Raw genomic sequence first — 18,336 nt, 5'->3', positions numbered from 1 at the left:
AATCAGTTAAATTCTGCTTAAAAGAGAACACCTGTTTTTCCCATTTGGCAGTGTCATACTCAAATGGTTAAGAAAAATAAGATAGCTGGGTATGGAATTCATAGTACTCTAACCTAGAAAGTGCTCATCCTGCATTAAAGATTCTTAGTTTGCATCACACTTTCCTTGACCCTCTTCCTTTGCCTTTACATACAGTAGTGTAAGGAAACTAGTGAAGCTGAGTGCGGTACAGTTCATGCTGAACAATCACACGGTGAGTGGTTGAGCCCCTCTTCCTGGTTCTGCTCTCCAGCCACACACACACACTCTCTCAGCAAACAAGGGAGATGTTTAAGTTGAGCTCCTCGGCGCTGCTGCCGCCAAAGGCTGTGCCCCGACTCCTGTCACACTGCCAGGTTACACTTACTGTCGTGAGAGCTGCTGTTTGGGATCCAGATAACCTGAGTTATGGTGAAGTCACCGACTGTTACTCATATGGAGATAAGTTAGTTGTAGGTAACAATAACAATAGTTTTTTTTTTTTAATTTTAATACCCCTTACACCCTTAAGGAATGATAATAGAGCCATTAGCTTGAAAGGGCTCAGTAATTCTGAAATTACTGGCTAGCATTCTACCTCTGACCCATGTTTTTATCTTTTTAACTTGTGTTCTTTTTTTCAATAGAGCGAGCACTTTTCATTTTTGGGTATTAACAATCAGTCCAACCTGACAGACATGCGGTGTCGAACTACCTTCTACACAGCACTTGGGCGTCTCCTCATGGTGGATTTAGGTACTGCAATAAGTCCTAGAGGCTCGTGAAGTAATCTGGCATGGTTCTAAATTTTCACTTGAGGCTAGAAAACTAGATGTGGGGGAGGTCTTTTTTGTTGTTTCAACAGTAACAAAACTAGCTGAAATAACAGTCTGATTTCACCAAGAACAGATCATGCTATCATGGTCCCTGTAACTGGAAGAGAAAAACAGTATGAGTCTGAAGTTTTCATTTGATGTGCAGTGGTTCTAAAATTCTTTTCATAATTCTCATCTATAAAATAAGGGAATTGAGAATTCCTAAATGCATCTTGTTAGCCAGATAATCCCCTCCTCCCACACTGAGGTGCAACCCACCTGAGCCGGCCAGCACTCCTCAGTACCCACTTCACTGGCACACGTGAACCAGGAGGGCTTAAGCACCTTGCTGGCTCTGGTTGTGATATTAGCAGTTTGGGCTCAACTTATAAACTGAAGCTTAATAGTATCATAATTTTTTAGCTATTTAAATTTAATCCTACTAAAATTACATTATAAAACCTTCTATATTTACGAAAAATTACTTAAAAAAACAAAAAGAAAGGTATAAAAAGAGGGGCCTCCACAAGCGCCTGATTCAAGTTCAAGTCTCATCTAGTTCTCATACCCCAGCCTCAGTCCTTTCTCAACTGACTGTAGTTCTCAATTAAGGAAACATAAGCAACATAGTACGTTGTACACATCAGAATCTCCGATATTGAATCTCAGTATTGAAAAAATTGGGGCATTCCCGGACTAGATGATTTCTGCCGTGATGATTTTTCTAGTTTAAAAATTATTTCTATACATACATTTTATTCTGAAATTGCTACTAGTACCTATTGGGATTACCAAGGGACCCCCTCTGAATTATCCTTGGGTCTGCTCCTCTGTCATACCATCTTATTTTCCATGCATACACAGCCTTGCGTTTTTTTCTATTGGGGTCACACCCCGGCTTGTTTTCCTTGCAGGAGAGGATGAAGATCAGTACGAGCAGTTCATGCTGCCGCTCACAGCAGCGTTTGAGGCTGTGGCCCAGATGTTTAGTACTAATAGTTTCAACGAGCAAGAGGCAAAGGTGAGTGCTTCACCCACTGACTGATCAGCTTCTGGTTGAGGGCAGTCCCTGAGAGAGACTGGATTGGGCAGCACTGCAGAAAATAGTGCTTATCCATAAATTTCCCACTAATTTAGCTTTTTACTCAATCTCTTGGACTCCAAGGATTTTGAAATAGAAGAACCAGTGTAAGTTTATAAACTCTATTTTTATGTTGAAGTATGTTCTTAAACAGCCCTTAGGATTTTTTATCTAAGTTTTTAAATGTATTAGCATCAAGTTATTTTATGTTTTCTCATTGCCTTTTTAATCTCTGTTGTATATTTAGTTACGCCCCCTTTTCATTTTCAATACTGCTTATTAGTGCTTTCTCTTTTTTCTAGACGACTTGCCAGAGATTTGTTACTTTTTGCTTTGTTTTAGCTCCATTTTATCTGTGTTTTGTATTTCATTCATTTCTACTCTTTATCTTCATACTTTTTCCTTGGTGTTTATTCTGTGGTTGTAACTTCTTAACTTTTCAGCCCTTCTTTCCTAATGTAATCATTTAAAACTATAAATATCCCTCTAGGTGTATTATTCCACTAGTGTTTTTTGGTTTTGGTTTTGGTTTTTTTAATTGGCATAAAACTTAGTGTCTTAGCCATTTTTAAGTGAATGGTTTAGTAGCATTAAGTATATTCATATTGTTGTGGAACAGGTCTCCAGAATCCACAAGTTTTGATATGTAACATTTTCCATTAGCATTCAGTTCTCTGTATTTTCTAATTTCCATTAAGATTTCTTCTTTGACCCACGAGTCATTTAGAAGGGTTTGTGAATTTCCATACAAATGGAATTTTAAAGTTACGTTTAGTTACTGATTTCTGGCCGTCAGGATGGTCATTTCTTGGTTTTTTGCTTTCCTCATCTTTTTACTTCATGCACACCTGCTCTCTTTACCTATAGATCTCTGTACCAAAACCAGAAAACATTAGACTATTAATATTTGTAGGACTTTTTTGCAGTGTTCATAATGACACTGATACTGAATTTTAGACCCACCAAATAGCTCAGGGGTATTGCCCCCCAAAATGCCAGACTTTACCTGACATTCTAAAATTCTCCTTTTTCATCTTTAGAAAGCCTCTTAGTTTTCTCTCTCCAGATTAGCAGTGAAGTCAGAGAGCAACACCATTTGCCCGACTCGCTCCTCTTTACTCCAGCGTGCTGGGGTCTGAGATGGGTACCATTCAAAGCTAAGGTTAATGTGGAACAGATCAATAACAGGATAGAGTATCAACCACTGTCAAGGATAAGTGAGGGATATCAGTGAATATCAGCCCTTTCCCCCATCAAAAAACAAGTAAAGAACCACCTTGGCCATGAACTACAACCATCACCATATCTCTGTCATGCCTCATATAACAAGTCTTTTAGATTGCCCATGTCTTAGACTTAAAATTGAGCTTATGGTTATCTGTTCAGGAATAGAACTGTTTGCTTAAAGCAGACTGTTAGCAGAAGTGCAGACATTTTTGATAAATGAGTCAGGATACCCAACTGTGCCTACTGATGACTGTTAGCTTTTGAAAGTGCTTTTATTGCTGTTCAGAGCCCACTAGTAAAAGTTCTACTGGGAAAGAGAGCACTGGATTTGGAGTCTTGGTGTTATAAGTCCTAATCCTGGCCCTCTTGCCACCTGCCAGCACAACTATGGGCAAATTATTTGACCTCATTGGGTCTCACTCTTTTTTCTGTAAAAGTATAGTATTAGTACTTTTATAGGTCCAAGATCCGGCACATCAGTCTAATTTCCAGACACCCCAACCAAAGGGCAGATACCTGTAGACTCTTGTCTTGCTTCTGGCGGAGTCTACATTTGCATTCCTGTGGCGCTGGCACCTTTGTAATTAGATATGGACCAGACCTTTAGGAATATGCCTCTTCTCCCTCTTCTTGTATGTACTTTTTTGCCTTTTTTTTCCCTTATTCTTCTTGAATAAGCTTTTTTGCTTTTCTACTTTTTACATATGATTTATCACATTAATGTCTTAAAATTTTATCAGCCTCTATTTTTGCCATGATGGGCCAGGAACCATCCCTTTCTCTTGGTATAAAAAGCTTCCAAAACTAATTTTCCAAGTGAAGAGATTCCATTGTAGTATGGAAGAGATCGATTGAGAATATTTGGGAAGGAGTATTTGTTGAATGATGGGAGGAAGAATTTGATTACAGATATGTGAAATCCCCATCAGGTGGTTACAGGTTTGGTTTTTCTTGTATCTTAACGTATTTTTGCCTTCTACTACAGCGAACTCTAGTTGGCCTAGTAAGAGACCTGAGAGGGATAGCTTTCGCCTTCAATGCCAAGACCAGCTTCATGATGCTGTTTGAATGGATGTATCCTAACTCAAACTAGGAGCGTACCACAGCAAGCCTTGACTGGAGTGTGAATGGGTGATGAAGTCATCAGGGAAGGTGGGGGGAAGGAGTTGTGAGGCAAAAGAAGGTGAAGAGTTACCCAGAAGGCCTGCCATATGTCTTGTAAGCTGTCATTCCACAGTGGTCCAATAATATGATGCCGCCTGCTTTGGTCACTGAGATTGGGAAATGAGTGAGGTGGCTTCGCAGTTTCTCTTTTGGGTCCCAGTTATATAAATGCCTGTGGAATTGTCGCGTGGGAATTTTGCTACACTTAGAAAAGAGAGACATTACAATCTACAAAAAAAAGACAGCTGTACTAGGAATTAGAAAGTCTGACCTTACTAACTTCATAACCTTGAACAAATCACCTCAAATCTAAGTGCCTCTGTCTCTCGGATAGTTGGGTAAAGGAACTAGCTGCTTCCCTGTCACATCACAGAAGTGGTAAGAGGACAGAACAATATGAAATACATTGTGCTCCTCAGAAGAAAGGCATTATGTAAATTACAATGTGTCATTAGATGCCTATTACAAGTTAAAGGACACACATCGCTTTAGCACCTTCTGGTTAGAAAGACTCTTAAGATTAGCAAGCAAGAGACAGGAAATTAGAGAACTGGGATTTGGCAGATTGTGCTTGACCAGTGCTGAGAAATTACTGTAAGTTCTGTACCTTTCTGGATTCAGAATTCTTCCTTAGCTTTTCATTTACAGCTACCCATCCTACATGCCAATTCTCCAGCGGGCAATTGAGCTATGGTACCATGATCCAGCCTGTACCACACCTGTGCTCAAGCTAATGGCTGAATTGGTTCATAATAGGTAAGCAGGGAGATTTTCAAAGGGTACAGCTGCCCTTTTATCTGAGAGATCCCTAAGATAATTTGCTTTATCTAGTGTTTTCAGCAGATTGTGGAAGATATTAAGATTCACTGCTATCAAAATTTGAAAACCTCTAAAAGATTATAGTGTATGTTTTTATTTGTTTGAAAGAAAGGTGTCCCCAACCACACAATGCAATAGCTGCATGCAGGAAATAAGTCACTTTAAAAAGAGTCTCAAGGGGCCTCCCTGGTGGCGCAGTGGTTGAGAGTCCGCCTGCCGATGCAGGGGACGCGGATTCATGGAAGCGGCTGGGCCCGTGAGCCATGGCCGCTGAGCCTGCGCGTCCGGAGCCTGTGCTCCGCAACGGGAGGGGCCGCAACAGTGAGAGGCCCGCGTACCCCCCAAAAAAAAAAAAAAAAAGTCTCAAGATAGCCACTCTTAAGAGAAGTGAATTTGGCAACCAAAATTCTGATTTCCCTGCCCACATGTATAAAAGTTAACATTTAGTGATGGTGCCACTTCCATCACATTCTATAGTTCACATTTCATAGAGACTATTGAGAGGGATGCAGACATGTTAGAACACTCTTTCTGCAGAAAGGGATTTGTTAGGCAGATTACAGCTGGATTGGTAAAGATTTATCTTAAAAGTGAGAAAGATTTCCAAAATACCACATTTTAGATTTGCCCAGCAACTTAAGAATGGAAAGGAAAGAAAACTCTAGCACCTTGACTTCACTAGGATTTCAGGTCTGTATCTGCCTCTTAAGGCACCCTGAGAATTAATAATTTTTAAAACTGTCTTAGTGAAGAAGTGGGTAATATTCATAGAAGCTATAGCCTCCCATGAGGCTTATAGTTAAGACTTATTCATTTATACAATAGACATTTAAGAACATCTACTCTTTGCCACTTAGGTACTTTCATATCGATTGTGCCAGACAAAACCTCTGCCCACTTAGATGTTGCATTCTGGGGGGATGACAGTAAAAAAAAAAAAAAAAAAAAGTGTGGAAGATAATTTCAGACAGTGGTACATGCTATGAAAAGTTAAATAAGGTAATAAAACACAGGGGAATTGGAAGGAGAGAAGGCCTCTCAGGAAGGTAATATGAATGAGCAGAAAGATTCTGGTATCCCTGCAAGGATAAGGGGGAAAAGCATTCTAAACAGAAAACAACTGCAGAGGTCCCAAGATGGGATGAACTTGCTGGGACTTGAGACAGCAGAACGCCACTGGCTGGAGCCTGGTGAAGGAGGGGAGGTCAAGGTAGGCGATGAGTCAGACAGATCGTGTGGTGACTTAGTACAGCAGTAGTGAAGAATGGCGTGTACTCTGATTACACGGGAAGCTACTGGAGTATATTAAGCAGGAATTAAAATGATATCATTGACATTATTTAAAGGTCTCATTCTGGCTACATGTGGAGAATGAGACTACAGGGGCAGGAGTGGAAGCAGAAGGACCACACAGGAGACGGGTGGGTTCAGGGCATATTGTAGAGCTGGCTCTTGATGGATTCTACGTAGGGAGGGGAGGAAGAAAGAATCCAGAGGACTTCTGGGTTTGAGACCTTAGCAGCCATGAGGTCCTCACGCTCATTAAGCAGTAGAACAAACCAAGGAGGAGGAGCTCTGGTCTAGGGCACAGTCAGGAACCCAAAACTCAGGTGGTTGACATTGTCTGCCCTCCTGACCTCACTCCCCTTGTAACATTCTCAGTTCCTTTACAGCTTCTCCTCTTCTAAAGTGGACACGATGCTCGTACCCCTCCTTCAGTTGCTACTGAAGCTGTAAAGGTGAATGTAGATTAAAGTCCGAAGGGATGTGAGTTAGTATGACCCAGAAGTGACTGTGATAAAAGCTAAACTTTAAGCAAATTGAGAATTTTAAGAGAATAATTTTATCTACTGCCTCATTTTCTTTGTTTCTTTTAAACGTTTTCAGCTTGAGCAGAACTTGAATCTAGTATGTTGGTCTTCAAGATACAAGCTACATCACTGGTTATCTTGGGTTAACTTGGTTATTTCACATTAGGATAAGTAATCTGCATGTCTTCGTGCAAAAAGTATCACCTAACGTACTCAGGGGAGAGCCTGAGGTAGCCTAGTCTTCCAGCAACATACCTCTGACTTTGTCTCCTCTGTGTTCTCTGCTCAGATCCCAGCGACTCCAGTTTGATGTCTCTTCCCCCAATGGCATCTTACTCTTCAGAGAAACCAGCAAGATGATAACAATGTATGGTAAGTGCTTAAGAGGAGCAGAACCCTAGAAGTGAGTTCCAGCTCAGTCACCACTCCGCACTGTGGGTCTCATACGCTCGTGTCACAGCGCCAGCTGGTGCCAAGAGGATTGAGGCAGTATGTGAGCTGTCAGTTACCACATGATTGAGTAAATCTGTATCTTGTCTACTCAGGCAATCGCATCCTGACACTAGGAGAGGTCCCGAAGGATCAGGTCTATGCGCTGAAGCTCAAGGGCATCTCCATCTGCTTCTCCATGCTGAAGGCTGCTCTCAGTGGGAGTTACGTCAATTTTGGAGTCTTCCGTCTCTATGGGGATGACGCCCTGGACAATGCTCTACAGACCTTCATCAAGCTGCTTCTCTCTATTCCCCACAGCGACCTCCTGGTAAGCCCTAAGCGTCGTTGACGGGATCCGAGCCCTACGTCATGTCGGTCTTTTTTTTTTTTTTTTTTTTCTGCTGAGACCATGATTGAATGTTTCTCTGAAGAACTAGAAGCTGGCTCCACCTAGGTCTTCTGTCTTCCCGTCTGAAGGGAGCTAAGCTATTTTATTGAAGATCTTGGTCCACACATGCTGAGGTACACAGCAGCTAAGCCGATCTTCATCCTCCTTCTCCCACAGGATTACCCCAAGCTCAGCCAGTCTTACTATTCACTACTGGAAGTCCTGACCCAGGACCACATGAACTTTATTGCAAGCCTGGAACCTCATGTCATCATGTATATTCTCTCTTCCATTTCTGAAGGACTTACTGCACTTGGTAAGCACCTGGGTGGGCGGGCGGGTGAGTTGGTTGGTTGGTTTTTACCACTTAGCTAAACAGAAGGGAGAGTCTTGCCCCAGCATCCAAAAGGATTACTGCTTTGGGGAGCGCATCCTAACAACAGAGTGTATAGTTCACGGGTACGTTCTCAGGCAGCAAATACTTAGTGATGCCCTCCTGTGGACCAGGCACTGTGCTTGGCACTAAGGGTACAGTAATCAGTCCTTGTCCTTTAGGAGCTTTTTATCTGGTAGATGAAATAGACATGTAAACGGACAACTGCCTGTTTACCACCCTTACCTGTGTACACACAGCAGTAGGGTAAGTACGGAGTGCTGTGGGAGGGCTCGGGAAGAATACCTAAACTCCTGGCTTTGAGGAGGTAGGGTCCTGCAAGGCTGGCTGCAAGAGTTGGCATCAAAGCGTAAACCTAACAGGTGAACCGGCGTTATCAGATTAGTGGAGGAAGACGCTTCCCAGCAGCAGGAACCGCAAGTACTAGCACCTGTTGGCAAAAAAAACCCCAGGAAATCCAGATGGCTGGCACACTCGTGCAGAAGAGAAGAGGGGGAATGAAGTGAAGCCAGAGGGAGAGAGAGAAGCAGGGGCAAATCTGGAGATCACAAAGGCTGCCCTTAAGCCATATCAGTATGTTTGGGTTCTCTCCTTAGGGCAGTGGAAGGTTTTACACAGCTAGCTCCATAAGTTTTTTCATCCTGTTCTACCTGGTTCTTGTCAACCATTTTGTTACCAAGCTGCATTCCAGCAGTCTTAGTCAGTGTGTATGTGTTCAGAGAATACAGTACATTTTTATCTTAGGCTGAGCAAAACATAAATAGGAAGATTAAGTCAACTGCAAAATAATCACGAAATATTGCAAATGCACAGAGAATGCCTTTGGATTGTCCGCTGTGGTGAGTTAGCCACACCTCTGCTCTGGGCCACTTCTTTGATACGCACTTACCTCCAGCAGGGGGCGTAGCCGTATCTAGAACAGTCCAGCCAGGGTATCAGACCCTGCTTTGGAAGGCTGTTTTTTAGCTTCTTGAAAATAGAGGGACCTCTGCATGAACGGAAGCAGCATGCTTTACTGTTTTAGGCCTGTGGCCTGTGCCTCACCTAGTCAGCTCTGTCTGCAGGCTGTGCTGCAGTGTCCCCTTAATAAAATGAACAGACAAGTCTGCAGCTTCCCACCGCACGCTCCCCCGGAGATGCTACAGATAAACAAATAGTACAGCGCCCCACTGCAACGAACTGTAGGTGTTGATAGGCTGTATTAGTTTAGTGACAGTCCCCCAGGTAACTCAGAATATGGGCTCACACCTCAGACTTGGATTCTAATCACAGCTCTTCCAGTGACTAGCAGTGTGACCTGGAGGCAAGTCAACATAACCTCTCCAAACTTCAGTTTACTCATTGGTAAAATGGAACACCTACCTCCTGGAGTTCTCAAGAGGATAAAATAGAGATGATAACCTGTAAAGTCCTTGGCACAATGTCTGGCACAATAAAAAATACTTGCTATATTGTAAGCTATTTGATATTTTTTATGAAGCATAAGACATAAATCCACAGCACGTTGAGTCAATAATTTCAATATTGTTTATACTATTACCTATCATGACAGGCTCATTTTCAAACTTAGAATTGGACCTTGCTGTATGATGAGGGTGAGAGGTTAATAGGCAGCATCCCAAGCCGTGGTCTTGGCTGCACTGACCAGTGCCCAGTCTGACTGGGGACCTCTGTGGGATCTCAGCTACGGGCAACTCATGTCACCATGAGCAGCTCAGTATCTCTGCTCTATTCCACCCCTCCCCCTCTTTCTTCCAGACACCATGGTATGCACAGGCTGCTGCTCCTGCCTGGACCACATTGTGACATACCTCTTCAAGCAGCTTTCACGTAGCACCAAGAAGAGGACAACGCCCCTGAACCAGGAGAGTGACCGCTTTCTGCATATCATGCAGCAGCATCCAGAGATGATCCAGCAGGTAAGGAGCATGAGGGCTAGGAGGCAGTGCGGGTGTCCCACGGTGGGAGAACCTCTCTGTGAGAGAGGAGAGGCCAAGCAAGATGAAGAGGCTGGCTAACATCTCACCTGGTTAATGCTGCCAAGGTGAATTTTACACCTTAAAATTGCAGTGGATTTTCAGTTACCTGAGTAATCACTGGATATGGATATAGAAAATCTGAAAAAATCAAATTATAATTGTTCTCCGAGTGTCACACTAACCCCCATGCCTTGGGCCTGTCCCGTGAGCACTATCCTCCTTCCGTGACAGTGACTTTGCTCATCCATTGCTGTAAATGGAGCATGAGTTAGCAGTATCCAGCTGTAAAACTTGTACTGCCACTTGCAAAACAGAAACAAGAGTGCAGGACAGGGAATTTCCTGGCGGTCCAGTGGTTAGGAGTCCAAGCCTTAACTGCCAAGGGCGTGGGCTCGTTCCCTGATTGGAGAACTAAGATCCCCGCAATCCTCATGGCACGGCCAAAAAAAGATTGTACCACCTTTGCTTTCAATTTTAAAAAAAAAAAAAAAAAAAAAAGAGGGGCTTCCCTGGTGGTGCAGTGGTTGGGAGTCCGCCTGCCGATGCAGGGGACGCGGGTTCGTGCCCCGGTCCGGGAAGATCCCACACGCCGTGGAGCGGCTGGGCCCGTGAGCCATGGCCGCTGAGCCTGCGCGTCCGGAGCCTGTGCTCTGCAACGGGAGAGGCCACAACAGTGAGAGGCCCGCGTACAGCCAAAAAAAAAAAAAAGTGCAGGACAAAAAAAGATAACTGACCACGTGGAGATCAAACCATATGCTTACCATTATTTTATTTGTATGCAACATCTTTTCAAAAATAAGATTTGCAGGAATATACCAGATAAAAATACATAAGGAAAAAGAATCAATGGAAGTAGACTTTTAGCCAATAATATTTTAACCAATCTCATCTTTGTCTACGTTGTTCTCTAAAGGAGTATGAACATTCCCAAAATGTTATAAAGCTCTCTCTTCTGCGAAAAGATCCTGGGAGCTATAGTGCAAGGTGATTTTGCCTATTATAATCATTTACTTGACCCATCCCATTACCCACAAAACTCTAGGTTAACTGGAAAGGCCCATTTTTAATTGAATTTTCAAACCAATTTAAAGAACAAGAAAGGAAATATCTTAGAAACAAAACTTACCTTGTAATAGAAGATTTAAATGAAGCTTCATGAAATATTCGTCTGGTTTACTCTAGATAGAAAAGACTTCAACCTAATAAACACCTCTGTTTGGAATCTGTAATTCTATCTTGAGTAGCCACACACTAGGTCACTGCCTCAGATTCTCCATTTCCAGATGCTGTCAACGGTGCTGAACATCATCATCTTCGAAGACTGTAGGAACCAGTGGTCTATGTCCCGACCCCTACTCGGCTTGATACTACTTAATGAAAAGGTAAGAGAACAGCTCCCTGGTGTCCAGGGCACTGAGAAACACTTACAGCGACACCCTACGGTGGCGAAAGAGGGAAAGTGGCCCATTCTCTGAGCATGTCCTATTCATGCTCTGAACAGCATATAATCACTTAACGGTTAGAAGTCAGCACCTGTGGCAGTTCAGACAAAAGGGAAAGGATGAGGAAGTGTGACAAGGAGAGAAGATACCTAGAGATCAGAGCACCTAAGGCCTAAGTTCTAGTTCCAGCTCTGCCATAAACAGACATAAGTAAGTCTAGAGATTCCTATAAAAGAAGAATCTGGATCAGATGACCCCCACAGCATTTACAAATTTAAAGTTCTAGATTTTTAAGTAAGATAAAGATATATTATCCTACAGGTGCTTGCTTGAACTTTAAAAATAACCAAGTATCCAATTTTAATAGATATTCCATTTGTTGGAGGAGAACACTCCTTCCACTCTACAGATGATGGAGGGCTAGTCAGCCTTTCCCCATCTTCTCTCCTTACTGCCCCCCCCCCCCCACTTTGCCCTACAGTATTTTTCTGACCTAAGGAACAGTATCGTGAACAGCCAGCCACCAGAGAAGCAGCAGGCTATGCATCTGTGTTTCGAAAACCTGATGGAAGGCATTGAGCGAAATCTTCTAACGAAAAACAGAGACAGGTGAGTGTGGAAGGCTCTGGCAAGAAACCCTAGGCAAGTGTTACTTTTCAAATCACTGAAATGAGGGAGACTCCTTAAAAGTCTTTTAGAGGCCGTCTAAAGCAGTGCTGCCCAATAGAAAAGCAAGCCACAAAGTAATTCTAAATTTTCTAGTTGCCACAACTAAAAAGGGTAAAAAGAAACAGACAGCATTCATTTTAATATATTTTATTTAACCCATGTATCCAAAATAATGTGTCCATGTGTAATCAATATTTTTAAATTGAGAATTTTAAGATTCTTTTTGTTGTACTGAGTCTTCAAGATCCTGTGTATTTTACACTGAACAGGGCATCTCAATTCATATGCTACCTTTTTTTTTTTTTTTTTTTTTGCGGTACGCGGGCCTCTCGCTGTTGTGGCCCCTCCCGTTGCGGAGCACAGGCTCCGGATGCGCAGGCTCAGTGGCCATGGCTCACGGGCCCAGCCGCTCCGCGGCACATGGGATCTTCCCGGACCGGGGCACGAACCCGCGTCCCTTCCATCGGCAGGCGGACTCTCAACCACTGCACCACCAGGGAAGCCCCATATGCTACATTTTCATCGGAAATACTTGATTTGTATTTAGATTTCATAAAACTTACAGTTGCAATTAGATTCCCATACTCAAGTTGTTCCAAACATACTTAGAAGTTGTCCAATAACTGAACTGAACGTCAGGTTTTTCTAAATTGATTTTTAATTTTTCTTTAATTTTAATTAATTTAAAATATGGCATTTTAATTAAGGTGCGATTGGGGAACTGAATTTTAAATTTCTTTTAATTGGATTCAGTTCCTCAGTTGCACTGAGCACAGTCCAGGTGTCTACAGCCACGTGTGGCTAATGGCTGCCATACTGGACAGCACGGGTCTCTTGGCATTAAGAAATGAGACAGCTTCATCCTCTCCCAGCTCTCACTTCGTGAGGGTTACTTCCCGTCTCTGTCAGTGAGATTCCTTTTGTGCTGCCATGAACCCAAGGTGATCCTCAGAGCCCCAGATTTGACCAGATCTCGAGGCCTGCCATGAAGTTGTCAGGTAGAAAGGGGTGCAAAACTAGCCCAAACTTTCCCTTAAAGTCTTAAGACTGAGATTAACTGACCTTAGAAACAACCGATTCATACGTTCTGCCTCTCAGTAGCCACTTGTCTGCTAGAAACATTTTAGGCAAAGATCTTTCCCTTCCACCCTGCTCCCCCAACCTACATGCATCCTCTCTGTAGGTTCACCCAGAATCTGTCAGCATTCCGTCGAGAAGTCAACGACTCGATGAAGAATTCCACTTACGGCGTGAATAGCAATGATATGATGAGCTGACACCTCCTTGGACTCTACCTGTACAGAGCAGCGTCCCTTTGGTCTGGCCCAGAGGGGCGAACAATTACAATGGAGAGGGCCTGGCTGATCCCGGCCCCCTCCTCCAGGGGTGTGGGGAAAATGGCAAAGGTCAACTAGCTTCTTCCCCAGGGAATAGGGGTGTGAGTGCACTCACTAGGGGGGGCAGGGCGCTGCTGGTTCCTGGGGGATTGGGTGGGAAGGGTGGTGGGAGGAGATAGAGACACAAATGTGTGAGACTCCAGCCCCCTCCTCCTGGGGCCGCCCACGGGGAAAGAACCCCAGTGTCCTGTCACAACCTGCCTTGTATAAACATGTACATTTTTTCATAACATTTTGAACAAGGTTTATATTGACTCAAGTTTAAAAACAAAGTGTGACTGAAAAATTTTTACAGAGTCTAGTGCACCAATGCTGATGTGAGGGGTTATGTATGCGAGTGAGGAAAAAATGTGTATTCTGGTGGCCTGAAGCTTTACTGGACGAGGATGTGTGAACGTGCAGAGATATATTTAGTGACACAGTGTAGAGAGGCAAAAAAGAAAAAAAAGAAAAAAAAAAGTAAAAATTCCAAATGTATATTTTTTCTTATTACCCTTTCCTTGCCCCCCAAATTATCACTTCCTGTTACTGTATCACCCTTGTTATTAGGAACTCTAAGCCATGCGGAGCACCATCCCTCCCCCTTCAACCCAGATGCTGCCCTAGGTCCCTTGGCCTCTTGCGGTGACAGACAACTCCAGCTAAAAGTGTTTGGTGTTCTTAGCTTCATCCTCTTTCCCACTTCGCTTATCCCCATCCTCAGACATATGCCTCTTGCTTTTAAAAGCCAGATGTAACTCTGTGATTTAGGGTTCTCGGTCTCTGTGAAAGTGGAGACCAGAGAGAAGGAATTGAGCCAGTTGCTCTCCTGTTGAGCAATCTGGATGAGTCCACCAGAGGCCCAGTCGTGTGTGGCCAATAACTTTTAGTCTTCCCCAGCCCTCGAGGCAGTGTGTGTGGATGTGTGCGTGTGGATATTTATATATGTACCCTGCACTCGTGAATGTATGGACTGGAGGAAGTTACGACAGCGGAGGGGTTCTTAATAACAAGGTCTACCTAGCATGAAGTATTTAACATTCTCCCACCCCTTTAAAAATATACATTTTTATAAAATGAAAACCATAATAAATGTTTTGAATATTAAAAAAAATTAACCTACGGAGGAAAATTAATGGAGAAAGCTATTTGCCTTGTACTTTTTCCACAATTGTTGCTGCTAGTTGTACGCATCTCTAGTTCAGCTCTTGCCCATGGGACACTCATCAATTAGGTTTTTTTTTTATTTCTCTCCTCTGCCCCCAGAAACAAGCCTGTTAATTTTTTTTCCTTCTCCTCTGGCGACTGTGTGGTGAATCCTTTCTTGCGTGGTCAGGTTGCGGATAGACTTGTGAGGGTGTTTGCTGCATACAAGTGTAAGCATTGTGACCGCCAATAAACTTCAGTGGTTTCTACTGACCTGGTTTCAGCGATCAAGTCTAGTGTGTCTGCAGGGACACGTCTCACTCTGAACTCATGAAGATGTTTGGAACGTGCATTCCTAAAAGCCAGTGGGTGACAGGCACCCCTAAACCTTGTGAAATTAGCTTCCCATCGGACTAAGTCTGACTCAATGTCATTTAAAAATAGGATTCATTTAGTTGATATATATCTGTATATAAAAAATGTGCTGGGTCCACAGTTATAAAAGTGAAGCCACTTTATGAGCTTCCAGGTGGTAACCAAGAAAGAAGTAATAATTGCAGAAATCCCAGTTTAGTTAATGTTCTGACATATGCTCCTCAATGTGGGCTGGGTTTCACTCATTAGACCCCGACAAGTTCAAGGATAAGTGTTATCCCCCAAAATACTTGGCAGACCTCATGAGCCAGAACTGTCAAATGAAGAACACTACCAGGAACAGGGACTGTTCCTCATCCCCCATGCTAATGTAGTGCCTAGGGGTTAAAGAATTTAGTTGCCAGGAACATTGAAAAGTATTAAGGTTCTGCGATACCTACCTGTACCCTAATTCAGAGTTGTATTCAATAATCACAGACTCTAAAGAGCCACTCTTGTCCACTAGACATACTGCTACCTTTGTCTGCTGTTTCGGTCTCTGGCCCAAAGTTATTTCACAGCACACACACACACCCCCCGCGCCAAAAAAATGTATTCTAATAGCTGGAAGGCAAATAGAATTGATTCATCTTAGCCAAGTCTATCTCTAAACCGAATAGAAAATGGTCAGGCTGCATTAATATATAGAACACACCAGTCACACGTTCCAGTGACCTGGAATTCTAATTCTGCAGTAAATAAGACAAAAAAATAACTTTCTCATGGGTACTTGAAGAAGAAACCCTCTCCCCCAACTATCCTGAGCTGCTGATGGACCAGCAATACCCCATACCCCCTCCCTTTCCTTCCACAAAAACAATTTCAGAAGAAACTCACCAGAGCTGGTGTCTCCTCAGTGCAGCCCTAAGCACAGTCCAGTCATGACTAACTGCCATAGGTAGAATCCTCCCCAACCACATCAAACTTTTTAAACAGTGAAGCTGCTCCTTTCTTAATTAACAGTTACAAGAGGGTTACCCAGAAAACAGCCTTTCTTTCTGATCAGTTATCAGCAATCTCACATGACTCAACCTAGTAAATGTGAAAGCCAGTTATCTTTAAACCTTGGTTTCCTCAAGAAATCCTGTGGAGGTTTTATCCAGTTGAAGCATGAGTCTATTACTTTCTAGGCTATCCTGGGCATCAAGTCAAGTGTCTTTTGACAGTGTTTCCTGACACAAACCGTACATTGACAAAACACCTAAAGTCTTGACTGTGGATCATCAAATTGTATTATGTATGTATGTATATATTGGTTTGCTGGCTCTGCCAACAAATAGGGTTATTTATTCCCACTAAAGTATAAATCAGACAAAGGATGAAGGATCAAATTTTAGGTTTTTAGATTTTAAGAAGCAAGGACTTTCAGCCAAGTATCATTTTTCTAATGACAAATGACAACCTACTAAGAAATAATAGTTTTGTATTCTGCAAACACAAACTTATTCTTCAGAACTTGTTTTCTTCCCCCCAAGTGGAAAAATATTCTAATACCTTATGAAGTTTCAACCAAGTTGAAAAACAGACCACTTTTCAAAATAGCCATGGTCATGGGGTAAGATGAATTAACTCCAGAGAGCCCAAACACCTCTCTATATCCTATCTACCACCAGCCAACCCTCCCGCCACCCAAGATTTTTAGCTAGATCTACAAACGTTAAGTTGCCATGTGCAGCTACCCAAGTGCCAAAGCAGAAAAGGAAAGCAAAGATAATTACAGGGAAACTGCAAAAGCCATAACTGATTAAGAGGGCCTGGGAAAATGTAAATGACTGTAACTATTTTAAAGTCCTAGTTCTTTAAATATTTTTAAAGTAAACTTGAAAGGATAAAAATGTACTCACCAGCCATAATTAATACAACAACCAGTTAGGTGGTAAATAACGTCTAAGAGGATTCTTGCCTCCGTAGCATGTCTCCTGGGTCCATCACATCTACTTTGGGTTTCTTAGATACCCTGGAATTCACTGGTCAGCCACTTTGTGTATTTCGGGTCAATGGGTCACTAAACAAATCAGCTGCCAGACAGTGGGACATCAAATGATCAGAATGGAGGATGAAATCAAGCTTGCAATATTATGCCCCCTTCCTCAGAAAACCCTTATGGTTCTCAGGACTGCCTGACTGCTGCTGTCTGTTCATTCATCAGCATCCACTATAAGCCAAATATCTTTTTGAGGGTCAGCAACAGAAAAGGAAACTAAACAGAAAAGCAAAAAACATCATTTGCAAAAGGCAAATTCATTGCCACTCTTCTGTGTGAGATCCCCAGCAGTACAAACTGATTCCAAAACAGTGTAGTGAACAATACTTACACAAGCACCGTGCACAGTTATACCTTAAATTCTGCTTGACAGTCATGAAGACAGACAACTCATAATAAATGTTAAGCATAACAGCATCGCCTGTATGGCCCAAACCATCCCGTTATTGGGTTACAAAAGAATGAAGAGTGCCAAGTGGGGAATCTCCTAACCCCTGCTACTGGATAACAAATTACTCAAGTCCATGCATATCTGGATTCAAGGTCTGGAGGACAACCAAACCCAGGATAAAAACTGATTAACTGGACAATGGATTTGGCCTTAGGTAAAGCTCGGAGGGGCCACTCTTCCCGCGTCTGATAGTAGTGAAAAGGGTGGGCAAAGGTAAGAGCAGTACCTTCGAAGCCAGAACCCACACCATACCTCCTCAGCTCTTAAAGACTGATGACACTGCAGTGAGAGTAAAGCCTCCTCAAGGCTGAATTAGTTCACCTGGAAAATTAGTGGCAATGAAATCACTTTTCAGTTTAAGTATATAACAGGCCATTCTCATTTCTATTTACCAGGAAACCAGTTCCCCACCCTTTAACACCTTGCAGTCTGGGACATGTCACAAAGCAAACAAGTCATAAACTACCAGCCGAGGAGTTGGGTGCAGGAGAACGCTTCCACCCAACTAGGCCGCTGCCACTGCCATATCTTCCTCCACATCCTACCTCGTGCCTTTAACCCCGTCTGCAGGGCCCTCTCCTCTCGGTCTAAACTTTCTTGCCCTTTGCTCACCTTTACAAACCCAAAGTAGAGTCCCACTTCCTCTGTGAAGTCTCCCCCTACTGTCCCTAAGTCTCACGGGTTTATCTGCGTTATTGCTAACCCCACTCCCTCCTCGTCCCAGCA

At 43.0% G+C, this 18,336-nt stretch overlaps 1 protein-coding gene across 2 annotated transcripts in view; it reads left to right on the top strand.

The window, feature by feature from the left end:
• Positions 1-14,738, top strand: part of XPO7 (exportin 7) — a 37,892-nt gene extending 23,154 nt beyond the window's left edge. Inside the window, exons 16-27 of one of the 2 annotated variants that reach the window (XM_065879679.1) lie at positions 190-253; positions 666-774; positions 1,748-1,854; positions 4,127-4,215; positions 4,954-5,061; positions 7,225-7,307; positions 7,481-7,695; positions 7,933-8,071; positions 9,908-10,068; positions 11,412-11,510; positions 12,052-12,179; positions 13,423-14,738. In XM_065879679.1, coding sequence (XP_065735751.1) covers positions 190-253; positions 666-774; positions 1,748-1,854; positions 4,127-4,215; positions 4,954-5,061; positions 7,225-7,307; positions 7,481-7,695; positions 7,933-8,071; positions 9,908-10,068; positions 11,412-11,510; positions 12,052-12,179; positions 13,423-13,516 — 1,396 coding nt within the window. In that variant the 3' untranslated portion in view covers positions 13,517-14,738. The remainder of the gene's footprint in view (positions 1-189; positions 254-665; positions 775-1,747; positions 1,855-4,126; positions 4,216-4,953; positions 5,062-7,224; positions 7,308-7,480; positions 7,696-7,932; positions 8,072-9,907; positions 10,069-11,411; positions 11,511-12,051; positions 12,180-13,422) is intronic. The other variant, XM_065879680.1, reaches the window with a different exon arrangement.
• The last annotated feature ends 3,598 nt before the right edge of the window (positions 14,739-18,336 follow it).

Source organism: Phocoena phocoena, chromosome 6 (assembly GCF_963924675.1).
Source record: "Phocoena phocoena chromosome 6, mPhoPho1.1, whole genome shotgun sequence".
NCBI classification, from domain to species: Eukaryota; Metazoa; Chordata; class Mammalia; order Artiodactyla; family Phocoenidae; genus Phocoena; species Phocoena phocoena.
Note: the sequence above shows the minus strand (reverse complement) of the source record. Positions and strands in the feature narration are given on the sequence as shown.